This window comes from Aulonocara sp. 'chitande type north' Nkhata Bay, linkage group LG15 (assembly GCF_057382095.1).
Source record: "Aulonocara sp. 'chitande type north' Nkhata Bay isolate Kocher_YH1m ecotype deep benthic linkage group LG15, A_spYH_male_GT1.1, whole genome shotgun sequence".
Classification (NCBI taxonomy): Eukaryota; Metazoa; Chordata; class Actinopteri; order Cichliformes; family Cichlidae; genus Aulonocara; species Aulonocara sp. 'chitande type north' Nkhata Bay.
Genome location: NC_141358.1, coordinates 42,893,950 through 42,914,681, shown reverse-complemented (window position 1 = coordinate 42,914,681; position 20,732 = coordinate 42,893,950). Strand labels below are relative to the sequence as shown.

Here is a 20,732-nt window from a genome sequence, read left to right as displayed (position 1 = left end):
TGGCGGGCGAGCGAGGAGCGGAGCAGCGGGAGAGCGAGCGGCCGAAGCTTGGCCTGCGACGCCCACTCTCCGCGGCGAATGCTCCGATGCAGGTGAGGCAGCAGGTGGAGGACCGCGGCGTCTCCGAGGTCCGCCCAGAGCCAGACGAGTCCCCTCAAAGACGTGCTCCCTCTCTGAGAAGAGCCGCTGTTTCCACCTGAGCTTCTCCGCCCAAATGGAGAGCGCTGCGTCCTGCCGCTCGTAAAGGTCCGAGTCCGCTGGGTCAAAAGCGTGTCTTCTTGGCACGGGTCGTGTCATTCTGTCAGAGGTTGTGTGTGGAGGCGTGGAAGAGATGACCCAAACGCTGGACTCACGGTGCAGAAATGAAGAGGATTTATTGGAGGGTGAATGAACAAAGCAGGAACGATGGAGTGACTGGCTAGCTGGCTGAAAGACTGGAAGGATGGCTGGCTGACTAGCTGAACATACAGACGGAGACGACGACATAACATCAATGACACGACAGAGAACTGGTGAAACCGAGGAACTTAAATACACAGGTTGAATGATGACAATGATTGGAAACAGGTGAGTACAGAGCTGAACATAATCTGACTAATGACATGGAAGACAAGCTGACGCGGGGAAAAACAGGAAGTGAGAATATTAATGTGGCGAACTAAACTGAACATGAACAAACTGAAATCACTGGGTCAACGACCCAGGAACCCTGACAAACTATTTTTAAATCCCAGTAGCACTGCAACCACGTAAGCTAGCGCAAAAAAATTTTTTGCATATGAAACCGGAGGAGTTGTACTTACAACTTATGCCATCAGCTTGCCCTCGGTCACGGTTTCCTTCCACATAAAGCTTTGCAAAAACTGCATAAAAAGCGCTTGCAGCAACAAAAACATAATATTCCAGAAACAGGCTTTACCGATCCAATCAGCTGGTCATAACACTTCCTACGTTGGAATAGACGTCAGCGCGAACTTTTGCATTTCTGCCATTACCTGCCCGAAACCGGAAGTGACGTCATTTTCGTGGAAATGTAGTCTTTTTTACTATCAGGGCCTCAGGGCCTATACTCGTCTTTTTAAAAGTTATCTTTGACTTTATGACTTTCTGTGTCGTTTCTGGGATGCTTAGGACTCATATTGCACTGCTGGAAATAGTTTATTTTGATGCATATGCTGCTTTTTTGCAAATTTGCAGTATAATATTTATTTTCGTTTTTCCTGCAGTGTATAAAAATTGGTGCATTTCAAAAATAAAACTATGAAGACACTCAAAATAAATTTCCTGTGGTGGGAAACTATTTTGTGCAACTTTTTTGTATTTACAGTTTTGAGGGATACGCCTCTTAAATTTCTCTAACTACAAATATATGTTAAACAAGCAAAAACGATTTTCAATTTTTTTGTAGTTTATTGCACTTTTTTGCAATTTATGTAATTACTATGCACTTAATGAATACATATTATTAAAATCTGGGCTATAATGGTTGTATTGATGTATAGCAACTTGAAATGCTCCCAAAAATGGCTCCACAGCATGTAAAAATATAATATAAGCTCTGGCGGACTTGGTTCTATGTTAGGTCTTAAAGGGTTAAACAAGCTAATAGGGCAGGGATACGACTGTCTTCTGCCACAAAATAAAGTAAATTCGTGCTCATGTAAGGTCATATTTATGGGATGTTTGCTTTTCTGTAGCTTTAGTTCAATTTATTCTTCTAAAATCTGTTTTTATTATTATTAATATGGCTGCTCTGTTGATAGTGTGTCAGCGGTGACATTACCAGCACATAGCCACAGCCGCTATAAACATGCTGATAGGATGATGTTGCTTCTGCAGCCAGCAGCGAGAACACTCAATACAGATTTAAGATTCAGTGTAACAGTTATCTAAATGTTGCGTGTCCTGTTTGTAAGCCCAGAAAATAAAATTAAATAAAATGACAACCTCTAGCTTCAAGCTAATGTAAGCTTCATGCTATTGTGAGGTTGTTAAATTTGCAAATATGCGCTTCACATATTCTACATGAATCATTTATATTTTTGATCTAAACATAATTCAGTCTCACGCTTTTCACTTGTTTTTAAAAGACTGTTCAGTCTTTTAAAATAAGTCAATTAAAATAATCGAAAATAGTTATGTTTTCTGTTGAAACCCCGCCCCTATAGGGTGTGTTCTGCGAGGGAAGATTGACCGTGGTGTCCGCCATTTCTTCTCTTCGTGGGAGGCGTACGTTTGGCGCAGAGCTCTACTTTGTCGAGGTAAATTAAACTTAAAACTAAATTTTCGAGAGGAAATGAAGATAAAATCTATCAGATGTGTGAATTTTTACCGAGGTAGTTTTTCGTATATACTGCTGTTGAGCAACATAATGGAAAATAAGAATTATTCCTCAAATTAAATGACGATAATGCTAGCTTAAGCTGCAGGGCAGTATTATGCGTGTTAACATCTTTTCCAACAAACTTGTGTGCATTTAGTTAACTGGTGTTAGTAAAAATGTTTTACAAAAAAAAAGAAAGGTATGAAGGGCCTGCAGTAGTCATTAGTGCCAGAGAAATTGTAAGTTTTTTGTATTTTCTGGGTCATTGTGACAATATAATTATTTGAAATGTATTGACTTTTTCTTTACAGATATTTGGTGCTTGTCCCTGCTGAGAGGCAGATTGTTGTCACTTCAGAGCAATTCTCTAGTGCTGTTCTGTAGTGGTATTAAAAGTTAATGTTGTAATAATATTTTGTTTGTTAGTGAAGATTTGCATATGTTATCTTACTTTTTGTAAATTTTATTTTGCAGAAAGATCAAATTAAATTATGTAACTAAGTATTACTGAAAGAATTTTGGTGGCAGGATACAGATGTGTAATATTCCAGTTATCAACATTGTACTTAGTTTTAAGTTTTTGGATTAGGTTTGGGTTGCCACATGGAATTTTTTTTTTTCCAGATAAAGGTGCGTAGTAATTTACCATATATCTGTAATGCTTTAATCAGATGGAAAATTACTTTAATGTATAATTAATAACCATGATTAGTTTATTTTTAAAACACACATAGAACTATGTTGAACAGTTTGTCTACATCTTTAATAGATGCTAAATGTTTTTATAATTGATGCAAAATTTGATTTTTTCTAGATATCGTATTCTGCCTGTGAAACAAAATTTACCTCTGTCCTGAGTGTCCCTAAAGGCTCTGTAGGGGTGGTGAGTGTTTGAACTATAAATAGGGCAGTACTTAAGGGGTTTAAGTACATTTAAGTTCTACTAAATTGCATTGCAAATGTTAATGAATCTGTCTCTCTCCCTCTCCTCCTTCTCCAGTGAATGTGGCAGTGTAAAGGGTGCTCAGTATCAGTTAAAGGTAGATTGGAGCTACTTAATCATTACAAACTCAAACATCCACACTTTGGACGTACTTCCCGTTATCCATGTACGTATTCAAAATGCCCATGCACATTTAAGACATGGAACGCCTTAATTGTACATCAAAGTAGAGTGCATTCTTCACAAGACAGTCAGACATTGAAAGAGTTATCTATATTTAGTTGTCACTTATGTTCCTGCAAGAACTTGGCAAATGAAAGGGAGTACTTTATTCATATCAACTCACATCTAAAGAAAAATGAAAATGTTTCTTGCATGTTTGTTGGTTGCAGTTTTCAGACTTGTATTTATGGAACCTTTAAATCTCACAAGAGTCGCAGACATACACCCCATAACCTTGCAGATTTTAAACCGGGTACTGTGAAGAAATCTACAGTAGCATCTCTGTCATCATTTCCTGATGAAAAGTGTGAGGAATTTGTCGAGGAGGATTCAAATTGTATATCGGTAGATTGCAGTGATCAAGATGAAGCCCTGCCAAATGCAATAGAGCAGCAGCTTGCAGCGGCCTTACTGAAGTTGGAGTGTTTAGTACATGTGCCAGGTACAGCTATTGATGAATTTTTACAAGAACTTTATCATTTAAAAAGCGCTGCATCAGTCCCAGTATCTAGAGACTTCATAACTGACATCTTTAGCCGTCACCATCTTCAAGTTGAAGACTCTGTAGTTGAAGAAATCCTTGCAGCAGTTTGTTTATCTGACCCTCTTCAAAACGCAATAGGAAAAGGAGGCCCTCTTAGCACCACATATCAACGTAAACAATTTTACAGGGAAACGTTTGGTGTTGTGGAACCAGTTACCTACATACTTGATCAAAAAAAGAAGCGCACCTTTCAGTATGTCCCACTGTTACAATCATTACAGCAACTTTTAAATAGAAAAGCAATTCTTGATAAGGTACTTGAAAGTCATAGAGGAAAGGACGAAACTGAAGTTGACCCATCTTATGAGTACAGGTCTGTTAAAGATGGTTATCATTTCAAAAACAACTGTTTCTTGAATGCTGATGAGTTGCGTATATCACTTTGTTTGTATGTAGATGATTTTGAGACCTGCAATCCCCTAGGGACGTCTCGAAAGAAGCACAAGCTTTTTGGTGTTTATTGGATACTAGCAAACCTGCCCCCAGGCTGTCACTCTGCTTTATCATCTATTTATCTTGCTGTGCTTTGTAAAAGTGATGATGTTAGAGCATATGGTTATGACAAAGTTTTGGAACCTCTTGTGGAAGATCTTAAAAGTTTGGAGGACCATGGTGTGTATATTGCTTTGTTAGGGTACTTTGCATAGCATTGTGGCTGATAATTTGGGAGCACACAGCATTGCTGGCTTTGTTGAAAATTTTTCTGGTGATTACTTCTGTCAGTTTTGCACAGCAAAACGTTGTGATAGTAATTCTCACAGTGTTGCTTCAGGTTTTTTTGGCCTCCGAACTAAAGCAGTTCATGCAGAACATGTTAAAAAAGCCTCTGAGAACAGCACACAGTACTTGGGGGTTAAACAAGATTGTGTTTTTGCAAAACGATTGTCACATTTTCATGTAGTCTCTGGTTTTCCCCCTGACATTGCTCATGACTTATTTGAGGGTATTGTGCCAGTAGAGGTGGCTCATTGCTTAGCATCACTGATATCCAAGAAGATTTTTACAATAGATGAGCTAAATAAAGCTATATTGTCATTCCCCTATAAATGGTCAGACAAAACAAACAAGCCACATGTTGTGCCACAGAGACTCTTGCGTCTGAAAACAATTGGAGGCAATGCCCATGAAAACTGGAATTTGCTGAGGTTGCTCCCATTTTTAATAGGACATCGTGTGCCAGAAAATGAGCCAGCATGGGTTGTATTAATGGTTTTAAAAGATATTGTTGAGTTAGTTGTTGCCCTTGTACATACTGATGAGTCCATCTCATATCTTGAAAGCAAAATAGTTGAACACAGACAAAGGTACCAAGAGCTGTTTTCCTGTGTCAGACTTCTACCAAAGCATCACTTTCTTGAGCACTATCCTCAGATGATAAGGTACTTTGGCCCTCTTTCAGCAGTATGGACAATGCGATTTGAAGCCAAACATCGTTTTTTTAAGCAAATTGTCAAACACACCAGTTGCTATAAAAATGTACCTTTGACTTTGGCTTCAAAACATCAGCTGATGATTTCTTTCCACATCAGCTCACCGTCATATGGTAAATGCAACCTAGATGCACATCATGCGTCCCCAGTTCCAGTTGATCTACTGAAAGAGGACGTTTGTCAAGCTATTAGGTCAAAACACCCTGGTACATGTGAAGTATATCTGGCCAAAAACGTGTCAGTTATTGGCATAACCTACAGTGAAGGGATGATAGTTACTCATGGTTCAACATCCGGATTACCAGAGTTTGCCGAAATTATTCAGATGTGTGTTATTAATGAGAACCTGTTTCTCATTGTCAAAGTGTTGTGTGGGTGGTACAATGAACACTACAGAGCCTTTGAATTAAGTATGTCCCCTTCAAGAGAAATCAAGCTTCTAGCACTGAGTGAACTCTGTGACACTTATCCGTTGGCTGATTACATGATTGGCCCAATCCGAATGGTGACCTTAAAAAGACATATCATCATAAAAGGTTGGTTAATTAGGAGTTTTGATTAGTTTGCAGTTTTGTTCTTACTTGACTGCACTTTTTGTTTTTGTTTGGACATAGGGCTACAAGACAGATAATGTGCAGTGCTTAACACATTTGTTTGACCACCCAGTGTAAGGTTTAATGTAGATCTGCCCTATATTAACAGTATTGGTAATTACCAAAATTATTACCACAGCCAAGGAAGTGATGTCTTCAAGGTCAACTTAAGGATTTATTGGTGGAAAATTCACAAAAAGTCTTTTAACTTAGAAACTGATTATTACAAGTGTAGTTTTTATTGTAAACATAGATTGTATCATTTAACTTTTTAAAAAAAAAATATTATGTCACTTTCGACCTCTGACCTCTCCTTCAAGCTCAACAGATTTTTCTAAAGGTCAAAGTGACAGTAATGTTATATAGAGCTATTTAAAACTATGTTTCTTACTGCCATTGGTTATATTTACAAAATATAGTCATACAGGGATTCTAAATATCAAATTTCTTTGGCTCTCTGATCTCTTCTAGAGTGAGCTGGCTTGGCGGAGGTTTGCACTCTATGTGCTTCCTCTGTTTATGTTTCTGTAATGGTCAAAGTATATTTGTCTTATTTCTAGTCAAAAAAGATCATCAGTGCATCTTGAAACTGGAGAATTTTCACTTGTTCACTTGGCAGATTTTTAAAATTTATTTCAAGCAAAAATAACTTGTATTAGGTGAAAATTCTTCAGTTTTAAGATGCACTGTCTAAAAACAAGTTACTATATCTCACTGAAATGTAACTCTGTAGCTGAATGTGTATTATTTTAGGTGTGATGAGATTATTTTGACTAGAAAAAAGACAAATATACTTGGTAAGATTTTGAGCTTTTGCTGTGAAATTTCAGTTAAGTATCAATCCTGAACAGAAAAATAGATTTTAGTGGTGGATTGTGCTTGATTAATTTCTGATTTCTCAGAGAAGTCTAGTATGCCAGCTCACATTTGCGTATAAAAAGATGACTTCAGTTTTAAACTCCTCACTCCTGTTCTTAATGTTAAAATGTTGGTAATGCACTGAAAAGGAAAAGGACTTCTAAACTTTTAATTCTAAAATATTTCGTTTTTCTTTCTTTTTTGGGGGGGGGGGGGGGGGGGCTTGTGGTGTAATAAGTTTGTTAAACACTGGATATGCAGACATAATGTTTATTTTTTGGGGGGGCTACTTTTGATTTTTCTCTTTTTTCCAATTTAAATTGTTAATTTTCTTGTGGGCAGCTTATCAATCTTTTAATTATCTGTTATGTAGTTTTTAAGTTTGAGATTTAATTATTCAGACGTGTTTTTGTGATTGATCATTTCACATTTTTTTTTAAAGTATAGTGTTCTTTTACATCTATTTCGCAGATTAAGGATATACAATGGCCCCGGCAATTCTCAAAGTGATTTTGGGAGACAACAGCAGTCAGAGGCTGACTTTTCACTGTGGACTTCCAGGATCCGTTATTGAACTTATTGAAGAAGTGCAAAGACAGTGTGGCCTCAATAATAGCAACTTCCGGCTTCAGTTCATGGATCCACTATTTGGGAATGAGTTCATGAACCTTACTTCAATGGATGAAATACAAGATAGGGGAACAATCAGAATGACTTCCCTGGCTGAAGGCTTAACTACACAGTCTGCTGAGGCTGATGAAGCTGATGCTTCATGCAGTTTTGGTCTGGATGATTCCACCTCCCGGTCCAGTGGATGTGTTGATACAGACATACTCTCATCACCAGAATCTGAGGCATCCTGCTCATCAACCTCTAGGGCATTGTGGCCAAGGGTTTTCTGTGTTCCTGAGTTTTCCTTTGATGCAGAGCTAAAACTTGAGCGAGGCAATGCAGCATACAAAGAAAAGGGCACATTGCTTACTCCAGATCCTAAACTGAAGTCGCAAATTCTTGAAGGCCTCATTCAAGAAATTGTCAGATACAAAGTTTATGTCACTGATAAAGACTTTAACACAGTTGGTGAGGCCCTCATCTCAAAACATCCTTGTCTCACTGAGAGGGGCTCCCTCACAGGATATGCTGGATGGAAAGCTAGCTTAAAGAATAAACTGGCAAGTTACCGCACTCAATTAAGAAAGTTAGGATGCCCTGAGGTGGTTATGAACTCTGTGACACAGAAATCAGGGGGCAAATCAAGTGCTGCTTTTGCCGTTAAAAGACCACGGCGGTCTGAAGTAAACTATTGTCCCCCCTATCCGGTTGGAGAATCTGAAGATAGCCTTGAGACTGTGAGAGTGGAGCTTCTTTTAGATGTGAAGAAGACAAACAACCGGGAGGTGGTGAGAATGAAAATGGAGAAAACATTTGCATATAGGAGACATGAAGTAGTTTGTGACACACCCATGATCAGCGACTTCCAGGCAAGATGGCCAGCACTCTTTGAAGTGAGCGAGGTATGTAATTTGTGAATTCTTTTGTGAAGATCATTGTGTTTTAATGGTATCCTGTAATAGAACATTGACAACATTTACGTTGTCTGCCAGGTTTGTGGAAAATGTCAGAAGTCATTTAGAATTGTAAAGATTTTTTGTTATTGATTATAGCACCTGAAGCATACACTGTATATAAAAGATAGAAATGGTTTCTAGGTCTGCTGACTTTATCTTTGACCTCAGTAAACATGGTTTATGGTTCCTGAGTGTTTGTGGTCTAAGTTGCTAGTTTCACTGCCCGGCTTGGACAGTCTCGGTCGTTGTGTCCTTGGGCAAGACACTTCACCCGTTGCCTACTGGTGGTGGTCAGAGGGCCCGGTGGCGCCAGTGTCCGGCAGCCTCGCCTCTGTCAGTGCGCCCCAGGGTGGCTGTGGCTACAATGTAGCTGCCATCACCAGTGTGTGTGTGTGTGTGTGTGTGTGTGTGTGTGTGTGTGTGTGAATGGATGGATGACTGGATATGTAAAGCGCTTTGGGGTCCTTAGGGACTAGTAAAGCGCTATATAAATACAGGCCATTTACCATTATGACATGGTGTTCATTGTACCCATTAATATGGAAAAGGACAGTGGACTAGTGTATGCTCATTGGCTAACGATTTTTGATTAACTAATGAGGGTACAGTGTCTCTTGATTCCATAGGCAGATCTACACTGTGCTAATGACGTGCTATTTAAAAGAAAGCTGGAAGGGCAACTGTGGAAACGCACAGCTTAAGACTTCAAATTAGAAATTAACAAGTGGTGACATCATTCTCTTTTTATATACAATCAGTTGTTATAAGCCACTTCTAACGCGAGCAGTTGTGTAACTTTTTTCCTCTGGAAGCCTATCGAAATTAAGCTCTACTGATGGAGGGTTGTCAATCTGTGTGGCCTGTGACATTGTTCTTGTTGTAGGCTTTAGCTCAGGAGGTAGAGCAGGCCATCTACTGATCAGAAGCTTAGTGGTTTGATCCCTGGCTCCTCAAGTCTGCATGCCAAGTATCCTTCGGCTACAAGAGATACTAACCCCAATTGCTCTCTGATGCGTTCATCGGAGTATGAATGGTAGTTAGGAAGCACTAAAAAACTTAGAAAACAGTGTTTGTGTGAATTGATGTGATTGGATGAATGCGGCATGTTGTATACAGCGCTTTGAGTACTCCGGGAGAGTAGAAAAGCACTATATAAAAATCAGTCCATTTCACCACAAAAGTGAGTGGGATGCATAGCTAAAAATTAGTAATATGAGAAAAGATATAAGTTTTTGTAAATGTGACCTTGTTACATTTGAGTTCGTGACTGTATTTTTATGTGTCAACTTCTCTTTTTAGATAAATGCAGAGTTTAGGCGGATTACCACCATGCCACTGCAGTCCCGATTTCTCTCGCAAATTGATGTGCTATTGGACAAATTTATAAAGGTGTTTAAAAAGCGAGGAGGACACATAGGAAGAAGACTGCAGAATATTCTGGAACCCATGGCCCAGGTAAGAAAGAATTTTAATTTGTGTCTACAGTTTAGAGAAAATAATAATTTTAACAAAACGCTGCTTGTCACCCTTTGCCAGGATGATGTTGATCTTGTGCGTGAATGTATTATCAAGGGGCTCTGCGTGTACCTCAACGAAGACCCCAGCAATTTAATGACAGAACATGTGGTAAGTGTTATTATAGAAGGTCATTTTTATTGAAAATAAATGTGGTTGCTTCATGAACTAAACCCCCCCTCCCAAAACTTAAAAATCTAAAATCTCTTACCCCTTGGCTGAAAAAGGCTTTTATTGCCACAATGACGCGTGGACAACTGAACAACAAAGTCATGTCGGATTGTCAAATTCATCCCATTGGTGCAGCTACTAAAAAGATTTTGAATCTCAGTGACATTGACCTCTCGGATTTTGAAAATGATCTAAGATTTTCAAAATTGTGCCACAGGTGTATCTGCTGGTGACTGGGGGATACCACTGGCGGCCCACAGTTTGTATGTCTTTTTTTTATTCTAAAATGAATAGACATATCTGAAAAGGATTAGACTATATTTAGCTATGAAACCTTGTTTTATATACATGCTGACATGCCACAATTTCACTTTTTAATGGACATATCTAATAAATATTGGGGCCACCTTATTTATTAGACAAAATACTGTATGGCCTGGAAGTGTTTATAAAAAAAATATTTATGAAATACTTGGATCCAGCTAACGTCTTTGTTTTGGATCATAGTTTAGCACAGTTCAGATGTTAGTATCTCACGGTTATTGCAAAAACCAAACTAAATCAACAAGCTTGTTTTGTGTCATTCACTTTGTAAAAAATACTGCTTTATTCAGCGTCCTTTTTAAACCATGGCAAAATGTAGTTATCTACTAATAAATGGGTTGAATGTCACCTTAACCAAGAAAGAGATACAGAGAATTGTCTATATGGGTTAGAGAAGATATTATGTTTAGGTGTTTTACCTTTTTTTTTCTTCTACATGCATTAGGACCACGTGTTCTCTGAACACCTCTTCAGAGAATGAAGAGGTGTTCATAGTTGAACACTTCTTCATTCTCTGACAGTATTCTGCTTCTTTGCAATGACCAGTGTTCTGTTGAATTTAATTTTGGGAATGTGTATTTTCCAGGCCACAGATGAAGGAGTTATCCAACAATCTATTGAGGAAACAACAATGGGAATCTATATCATCAAGTCAAGAGATGCCAGTGACAGCCCTGAGGACATTGGGATAGTCCTGGAAGGCCAGAGAGTCTTGCAGGATTTGGACAACTGTGCCCTAGCAGCTGCTATGCTATTTGGATTAATGTACACTTTGAACCTGACCTACCCACCAGAACTGAAGTATACCTTCGAGGTATTCCAGAAACTGCTTATGGAGCTCGAAGGGAACAGCCTTTCAAAGAAGGTACAGGTTCTCAAGAACAGACTGTACGAGTGAACAGTTATGACATGGAAACAATATGTCTACCTCTCTGAATATGTTCCATTGATTCTTTTTTGCCAACACTGGTAAAATTACAGTATATAGCGAAACTGATTTTTCTCACAATTTTATAGGTTTTTACTGGTAGGAGCAACTTTCACTTTTAACTTTGGGGCCATCATTACTATAGCATTCAATGTTCATTTTTCAAGCCATACTCTTTTGAGGAATAGTTTGTACTCTAGTGTTTTTTTTCTTGTTTTCTTGGTTTGTTTGTATTTCTCATCACATTGAGGCTGAGTGTGCCACACTTTCTGCTTCTGCACAAATTTTCAATCAAGGTGTATTGCCACTGACATAACTCAGTCCCATTCAATTGTAAAATGATCGTTGCATCATTGCCGTCACCAAAGTCATTTTGAAGCTGGTAACTGCTCTCAGGTAAAAAGCCTGAAGTAATTGAAGCAGCTGTTTAGAAGGCATACAATTTTTAAGTTCATTGGACATGGTTACAGTAATTTTGGTTATGTTGTGATGTCCAACCACTGTTTTGTTTTGTTTGTTAGTATAAGTTATTGTGATGTTTCACTTATAGAAGGAAGCCAAAACGAATCACATTTTAGGGCTCTTGATTTTGTGTTTGTGGGTGAAAATGTTATTTTCAAGCTTTTCTTCGTCATATTTTAATATTTGCATTCCTGTTGCCATAGTGCCTTACGGCTCTTACATTTAAAAAAAATTTTTAAAAAATTACCCGAGGAATTCTCACCTTTTACCTTTGGGCCAGTATTCCTAGAAAATTCAGCGTTAACATTTTCATAGGCCCTAGAATGTTGAATTAAGATCCAGAAGTTGTTTGTGTTTGGTACATTTTGGAAGAGATGCATTCAGATGACTCAAGTATAATCTTGAACTGCTGTTACGACTTCCAATTGTATACTGTTTTGAAAAATACAGGTCATTGTTAAAAAATGTTTTGCTTGTTGGTTTGATTGAAAGCAAAATATACAGTACATACAGTGTGTGTGTGTGTGTGTGTGTGTGTGTGTGTGTGTGTATACATATATGTGTATATAGCATAAAATTATCTTGTCAATCTAACACATGGTAGTCAAATACAATTAACATAAAGGAACTCTTTACATTTTACATAACCAGTTAATGTCTGATAAACAAGTAGTTTCTATAAATATTTGACATGAATGAAAAGGATACAAACAACATGAAAAAATCATGTTCATGTTACAAAAAATTTGTGTGCAGTTATAACATGAAAAAATAAGGTTGACAAAACATAACTTAATTGCGTGCAACCGATTACAATGATTTTTTTATGTTTATCCCACTGATTATTTTTTTCAGTGTAGGATGTGGGGGTGAACACCCTAGAATGTTACAGACCTCCTATGAGACATTCTTTCAATATGCCACCAACTATATACTTCTACACACAAGTGATTACATGCAGTATTCTACCATATGCAAACTTATATCACTGAAAGATTATACTGACTACTAAGTACAATTTTCCATTGACAGGTGCCCTCGGCCTCTCGGCCTGGGGCTCGGTCACTCAGGGACGGCTGGCTGCCGGCGGAGCTCACGGGCGCGTCACTGCAACTCCCCCTGGCTTCTGCTCCGCGGCTGCTGAGTGAGCCCTCATCTGGGACTCTCCTCAGCTCTTTCTGGGACAGTGGCGATGCTGCCCCTCTGTTGGTCTTCCTTGGTCTCTTGTGTTCTGGGGGCCTCTGGATGTCTGGAGTTTTGATCTCCAGATTTTATGTCCACTGTTATAGCATTGCTGTACGTGTGTGTGCTTTATGAAATACATCAGAATACAGAATATCTCATGTTTAATCGTCGGCTAGCTAGCTTACTCCTAGCTCACCTCAACGTTGTAAATCTTCTTTTTCATGGATGCCTGGACACTTCCTTTTATAATTCCGCCTGGAAAAACGGTTACACTGACCACTTTACTAGAGTTGAAGGAATTAAGACCCTTTTTAACCCTAATTGGTACTTCGCTAAAGAAGGAGGTAATCGTGAACAAAGTCACTGGCTCCGCCATCGTTGTTTCTTGAGGAGCACTTAGGCCCGGAAATACCAGTAACGTCATCCGTGACGTCAGACTGAACAACCGGATTCCTCTGATCTACAGCTGGACCCTCTCATCCAAGCAAATTTAACACATTATATTTTAATTATGTTTTCTTTTACTCACAGTATCTAATATCATCAATGCCAGCTTACCAAAGCAATGTGTTTCATGGTGAAACGCCTGTGTGGAAGTATTGTTCTGGATTTAACATTTTAAAGGCTGCTTTAAAACTCAGAGCTATAGTTTAAGAAAATGTTCTCTTATTACATGTGAATAAAAAAAGAGAAACTCATCACAAGGTGGGAACGTTTTCATCCAGTCACAAGGGATACTTTAAATCTAAATTGGAAACTGCAGTTTAATGCATCTATAAACAGAAAACAAGAGAAAAGAAAAAAAACAATAAAACTCATCGTGGAAATAAAACACCATTTAAGATCTCATAATGTGCCCCCTGAGTTCAACAAATAGATGAATTTTAGAAGGATGTCCTGACTGAGATGTTCCAATTAGGATGTTAATTTGTGCAAATATGATGCATTACATTAGGTGAGGTGCAACAGTTACTTATAAAGTAGTGTCAGAAGCAACTGGAAGGTTATTTTTTGTCCTTTATTGAACAAGCATCATCTGTAAAGGAAAACGCTAAAAACTGACCTTTTGTGCGTCAGTGGGAAATCTAAGCCATAGCTACATCACAACCGCAAACCCCATGGTGTAACCTGACCTCCCTAGAAATGCAACTACTGGTTACATCAACTCAGCCCACACCAGTTGTTATTGGCTTGCTCAGTACTGTCGAATTCAGCTATACATGTTTGTCTAGTTTTTCTCTGCTGTTTTGTATTTATCGGTGACAGAATAATAATAATTGGCTCAATACAGAGAATCGTGTTGTGAGTGCTTGTTATGATGCTACAAAGTCTAAACCAGGCTAACAACATCTACTGACATCCTCAGTTTTCCAGTCAAGTCAGTAAAGTTCCCAAATTCCCTCTAAATATCTTTCTCTATTCTTTTTGGGATAGCAGACAGAGTGAGGTCCAAAATAACTAAACGTCTTTCAAGTGTAAGCGAAGATAATTTTTAATCTTGCAGAATCATTAGTTAAACCAAGAAACTCACATGATGTCAAAATAACAATTTTGTTCACCGAGACAAATGATGTAAAATGTGACACATGTGTGCAACTGTTTCTGTGTTTGGACTGGTATAAGCAGCTTTTCTACAGCAATAACTCATATGTCACTCACCTGAGATAAGTGTCACAATGACTGCACAGCTCAGCCAGCTTTGACTTGGACAACAATGAAACGTGACGACAAACACATCTTATTGTTGGATGACACAAATGGATGATACAAGCCTTTAAGGATTATACTGTAAAAAACTGATATTCTTTGCTTATTGTAGGTTTTCAGCTTTGTCATCTGTTCTGACTTTTTGTGTATCTGCAATATCATTGCTGAAACTTGTGCCTGAATGATTCACTGTGCCTCTTGGTGTTGGTCTTCTATAAAGCCTCAACAGCTTCTCCTCTGTGGCTCTGGCATCTCAATTAGATCCCAGCTATAATGCAATCAGCCCAGCTGTAATGAGCAATATTGCCTTGCATAACTCACTCATAACTCATTTGCAGAATTAATTGCTGCATTAGACACTGGGTGTCCCCAGTGGCAAGTGAGCTCCACTGATAAGATATTTCATTAAATTCAGTTGTTTACAACACATTCCATCAGTGGCACTGCTGTTATTCAGCATGAAGAGAAATGCAGCCTGCCATTGTTACAAAACAGGCTCCCCATGCATGAGGCAGAACAATGAAGTCAAGCCCAAACTGTCAGGTGGAATGGCAGACGAGACACGAGCAGAGCAAACTGAGTCGACACAAAATGTTGTTGTCATTCATTCACTGCTCCTTCCACTCTATAAACAGAGTTGTAATTAACACTAGATAGTAATAAAAAACCTACTCAGACTGCTTTTTTTGGTGCTATTAATGACATCATTGCTGTATTCTTTTCTCCTTAAACGTGTACTACTTGGTAGCAGTGGCACTCCATCAGGAAAAGTATGGCCAACGGTGTATGACTTGTCCAATCTAAAAACGGACATAAATGAAAATTTGCCAAAATAAAGTGATCTCTCTCCTTTCATCTCAGACAACGCTATGATAAAAGTTCCTCGCCTGTTTGCATTCATCCTTTACATTATTACTATTTTGTCACCGCAGTTACCTGCTGTGGCTAAAAGCTGTGTTTATTTCATACTCACACTGTAGCTGTCTCTGTCTTGCGGGGGGGACTGTCTCCCATTGACACTGACTTGAGCTGGGCCAGCTCAGAAGCCAGAAGCTTTTTTCATGTGGTCTGCATATGCACATTGTAAATAAACCTCTGGTGTTTCATCAAAAACTCATGGGAGAACAGCATGCAAGGCAAGTTGCCACTGGCTCTTCTTTCACTGCTCTGATCAGTTAGAATGCGCACTTTGTATGGAAACACAGCTAGCATTAGCAAGCAAATGACCTTCTGTTATTATCATCATAACAGATGTTTCCTCTTGCTAACCTTCTCAATCAACATTTTTAAAGTAGGGAAGGTGGCGTGTGAAAAAGTTGTCTGTCATACATTAGCAAAGTAGGCTAGAAGGATGATGGAGGTGCACCCAATGAATTAGAAGATTAGCAGTTGCCAACATTTCTCCTTTCACTTTTAGTATTTAGCATCGTATGGGGTATGTACATATCAATAGCAGCATGTATCATTGCACATTAGTATCCAACCACTACACTAGAAAGCATTGTGTGTGCATATTTATTATATATTTATTTTCCCACTCACACTGGAAGCAGTCTTCATCATTTGGGATAAGGTTTGGGTTCTCTACCAGAGGACTGGGAGCTTGAGGGTCCTTTGCTATCTTACCTTCGTTAGCTGTTTCTTGGATGTCTGCAAAGGTGATAGTTACTAGATCCTGTTGAGGGAGGTTGCTATTAGATCCACTAGCCACTAAGTATTGATGTTGTGTCCTTCTCCTGTATGCTCTTCCAGTATTCCTCCATCTCCAGTGGAGGTTTGGGATGGACAGCTTGCATCCCTTCTTCACACCTTTCTGCAGCTCCAATAGTTGGCTAACATCCCTCTGTGCTGCCTTGATGTTGGCCTAATGTCATGGAGGGTACTGCTCCTTTTGGCTGTTCATCTTGTAGCCAAGCATCTTAGTGATCACTGATGCTGTGGTGTCGATCAGCTGACTAGTTGATGATGGTGATTGTCCATAATGCTGCACTCATATCTTCTAGTAGACTTTCACCATTTTCACCACTTTCTAGTAGACATCACCATTGGTGATAAGACCCACCACTGTTTGCGGACGACACTACAGTGGTGGGTCTTATCACCAATGGTGATGAGACGGCTTACAGGGAGGAGGTCAGCGCCCTGACCCACTGGTGTCAAGACAACCATCTCACCCTCAACGTCGCAAAGACAAAGGAGTTGATAGTGGACTTCCGGAGGTGCAGAGAAGCACACACCCCCCATCACCATCAACGGCGCTGCTGTGGAGAGAGTGAGCAGCTTCCGGTTCCTTGGTGTACATCTGGCTGAGGATCTTACGTGGTCAGTACACACAAACAAAACAGTGAAGAAGGCGCAGCAGCGCCTCTTCTTTCTCTGGAGACTGAAAAGATTCGGCATGAGCCCCCGCATCCTCAGGACCTTCTATCACTGTGTCATTGAGAGCATCCTCACTGGATGCATCACCACCTGGTATGGCAACAGCACCGCCTACAACTGCAAAGCTCTCCAGCGAGTAGTGCGGTGCTCTGAACGGATAATTGGAGGTGAGCTTCCCTCCCTCCAAGACATCTACAGGAAGCGCTGCCTGAGGAAAGCGGGGAGGATCATCAAGGACTCCAGTCACCCCAGCCATAAACTGTTCAGACTGCTTCCATCAGGAAGGAGGTTCTGCAGCATCCGGTCCCGTACCAGCAGACTGAGAGACAGCTTTTTCCATCAGGCCATCAGACTGCTGAACACGTCATAGACACCTCAGCTTCACTACTGGAACTTTAACATTATGCACTCCATACTGTACAGTAACGCCACTGTTTTGCACATGTCTCAACTCTGTATATTTTTATATATTTTATTTATTGTTTACTCTATTTAACTTGTAAAATATGTGTACACACACAGAAAAATATTTAGTATACACATCCAGAAATGCATATACTATTATATATTGTACATATATTTATTAGTTTCAGATGTAGCCATTCTTGTATTTTGCTTGTTTACATTCTTGTATTTTGCACAACTCTGTTGCTTGTGAAGCTCGCACACAAGAATTTCACTCACATGTACTGTACCAATGTACCTGCACATGTGATGTGACAATAAAAGTGATTTGATTTGATTTGACTTTAACAACACGACACATGAAAATAATATGGACCAGAGATAACATAAAATTATAAATAAAGTGTAACACATTAAAAGAGGGCATTTGTAGATGGGGTTAACAATACTCAGCGTGGTTGCCTATGGTAACCTGCAAGCATTTGGGGTTTAGCTGTGCCTGACTATGACAGAGTTTTTCATTTAGATGTTTCTGGAACAAAAATTTGGGGTTTTGTTTCAGGAAAAAGGGGGGAGGTACATCAATCAATCAAAGCTTTATTCGTCACATGCAGGTTGCCCTGCAGTGAAATGGGACCCCCCCCCCCCCCCCCCCCCCGACCTTACACATATTGCACAAACATTACATGGGGATACAGGTCGGAGATTGGTAGAGTCAGGAAAAAACATTGAAATGTACACTACAGTGGGGAAAGTACAAGAGGAAAAAAGAGACCCCTACTCATGCTGTGCTTCCATGGTAGGACAGCATGAGAACAGGAAACAAAAAAACTCCTTTGCACAAAAAAGCACATAAATGTCCACAGCACAACATTGTGAAGACATGACAAGCCACAGGGGTGGGTGGGGGGTGAGGAGTAATCCGAAGAAACACAGCAGCCACCCTGCACAGCGCTATCATTCCAGCGCGGCACACAGACCCGCCGTGTTCCCTCGCCGGAAACAAGCATCGAAGGCGTTGGAAAGGGAGGGGGGATGAGTGAGTGCCTATCAGTGTAAGTGTATGTGTGTGCGTGTCCATAGTTCAGCAGAGACAGTGTCCTTCGCTCTATCAGGCTAAGTAAACAGTCTGCCAGCCAACCCAGGTGGCCTTCATGGGACGGGAAGAATAGTCATCACACAGTCGTTATCAGGGAGTTGTTTTGGTGGGCTCCAGCCTTGGGCCTAGCAGCTGGCGCCGTGGTGTCCAAATGTTGAATATTGTTGATTTCTCCTTTGTGAGCAGCTCGAATTTAGCCCTCTGACACTGGTCCCTCGATCTCCCATTGGAGAGCCGCGAGCCTCCCCATGATGGTATCAAACTTCTGTTCCATGGTGTTATCAGTCTTTTGATTCTGAGACCTCACAACTGCAGTGATCCGTTCCGCGATGTTTTCCAACTGTCGCTCAAGGGTGTCATTTTGAGCAGGCCTTTCTCTGATGTTTCCCCTCATACGCTCAATGGTGTTGTTTTGAGCCTTCACAGCAGCTGTAAGCGTCTCCAAGGTGTTGACCATATTACGTTCGTTGTGAGAGGTCGCGCCTCGTCCCGTCGCTTCGAATCCAGCGGGCAGCCTTGTGGGGGTTTGAACAGCCGGTTCCGCTCTCTTATTTCTCTGATAAACCAGGGCTAAGCCAACGCCAATCAGCATGAACCCTGTTATCATGGTTCCGAATAGGTAGTGTGGGGATAAACGAAAAGTATTTTACCAGCATAATATAATCTGCAGTATGAGCATTGCTTTAACAATATAACAGATAGCTTTAAGATGGCCTTAAGATGTTTATGATGATGTTAACTTTGTATTTCAGGTGCAGTTATAACCATTTTATACATATTGCATATCTGTGCTTATTTGAGTTGATGTTCAGGTTCTTTAAAGGTCGTAAGCCTCACTGACGTGACTGTTCAGGTGATACATGCTGAGGGAAAACTAGAACATAGAAGGAATTGCAATACATGCTTACAAAACACTTATATCAGTTTATTTTATTATCTTTTATATGTTCATATTCTTGTATTAAGGTTTTAGTAGAGGTTCTTGGTTAAAACATTTATTTAGTAGAAGACATACACATAGTCTTAGTGAGCTTCTGGTCTGGTAAAAGGTCAGAAGTGCAACAGGTGAATTGAGAAAGAGCATTTGAGGACGAGATACAGACAGTAGGTGAAGAGGTGACACAAAGAGCATGTGAGGTCAACACACACACACACACACACACTTTAAATTAGATTTATTTAGAGGAAGAGGTTAGTTATGTTTGGCTGTAACTGCAAAATTGTCTTGGTAAAAGAGGAACCGTTTCTTGGTGTCTCGGCAAGAAAGAGGAACAAGACAAGAACTGAAAGGTAGACAGGAAGGGCTAGCCATGAAAATAGAAGATGATTTTCTAGGTGAAAAGTCATGATGATGTTGATCTGATCTATGTATAAAATGTATCTGTGACGCATGAAGGGGCGTCAGTAAACAAACCCTGATGTTATAAAATAATTGTTTGTGCTTTAGTAAGTCGAAGATCAATTGCTGTGTTCAGTGATCTTCCCACATGTGAATTAAAATCTTCGTTTGACTTCACCCGGCCGGACCAGTGTGGTTATTTTTCGATCACCTCTTGTACCCTTTCTCAATTCTTGAATCTTAACATCTGGGGGCTTCGTCCGGTGGTTGAGTAAGGGAAAAAAGTGGAGGTGTGAGCGGTGGTCCGAGGTGGTCAGACGGGCAGACTTGGCCAGTGGTCAAAAGTGAGTGGACGCACGCCGGCGCATCATATTTAAAAAAGGTAAGACACTACCTGTTGAATTATTTCCAAAGTGTGTCAAATTGGGCTGTGAAAATTAAAAGTCTACTCACTGAAATTACTGGTGCATGTCTGTTTTGATTTTGATGAAAATTTCATGAGTTGAAAGCAGTAAAGTCTGCTAAAGCAGTTTGAGTCTGCCAGGAAAAAGTTTAAATATTGGGTTGAAGTCCCAAAGAAATTGAGTTAGAGTCTCAAGTAGTTTGGTAGGGAATTGGTTATTGTGTTGGTTAGAATCCAAATTTGGTCATAAGAGTGAACCTGAGCGGTCATTTTGTGAGTTGGAGTCTCCATTTGACCACTAGGTTGCACCTGCTTCAGTTATACACTTGTTTCG

At 39.8% G+C, this 20,732-nt stretch overlaps 1 protein-coding gene across 2 annotated transcripts; it reads left to right on the top strand.

Annotated features, from left to right (window-relative positions):
- The first annotated feature begins 8,361 nt into the window (after positions 1-8,361).
- On the top strand, positions 8,362-12,215 carry LOC147313766 (uncharacterized). Of its 2 annotated transcripts, none has more exons than XM_086264769.1 (4): positions 8,362-8,427; positions 9,781-9,930; positions 10,018-10,107; positions 11,078-12,215. In XM_086264769.1, the coding sequence occupies exons 1-4, from the start codon at positions 8,377-8,379 to the stop codon at positions 11,387-11,389; spliced, it is 603 nt and encodes a 200-aa protein (XP_086120895.1). In that variant the 5' UTR covers positions 8,362-8,376; the 3' UTR covers positions 11,390-12,215. The 2 variants fall into 2 exon arrangements, with proteins under 2 accessions (XP_086120895.1, XP_086120894.1); XM_086264768.1 differs by having other exon boundaries at positions 9,781-9,936.
- Positions 12,216-20,732: the final 8,517 nt, after the last annotated feature.

Excerpts from the sequence above, each read along its gene's own strand:
- LOC147313766 (XM_086264768.1), top strand. The coding sequence starts at position 8,377 with ATGATCAGCGACTTCCAGGCAAGATGGCCAGCACTCTTTGAAGTGAGC. Across the intron at positions 9,937-10,017 it reads TTCTGGAACCCATGGCCCAG|GATGATGTTGATCTTGTGCG; the intron begins GTAAGAAAGAAT and ends ACCCTTTGCCAG. Across the intron at positions 10,108-11,077 it reads ATTTAATGACAGAACATGTG|GCCACAGATGAAGGAGTTAT; the intron begins GTAAGTGTTATT and ends TGTATTTTCCAG.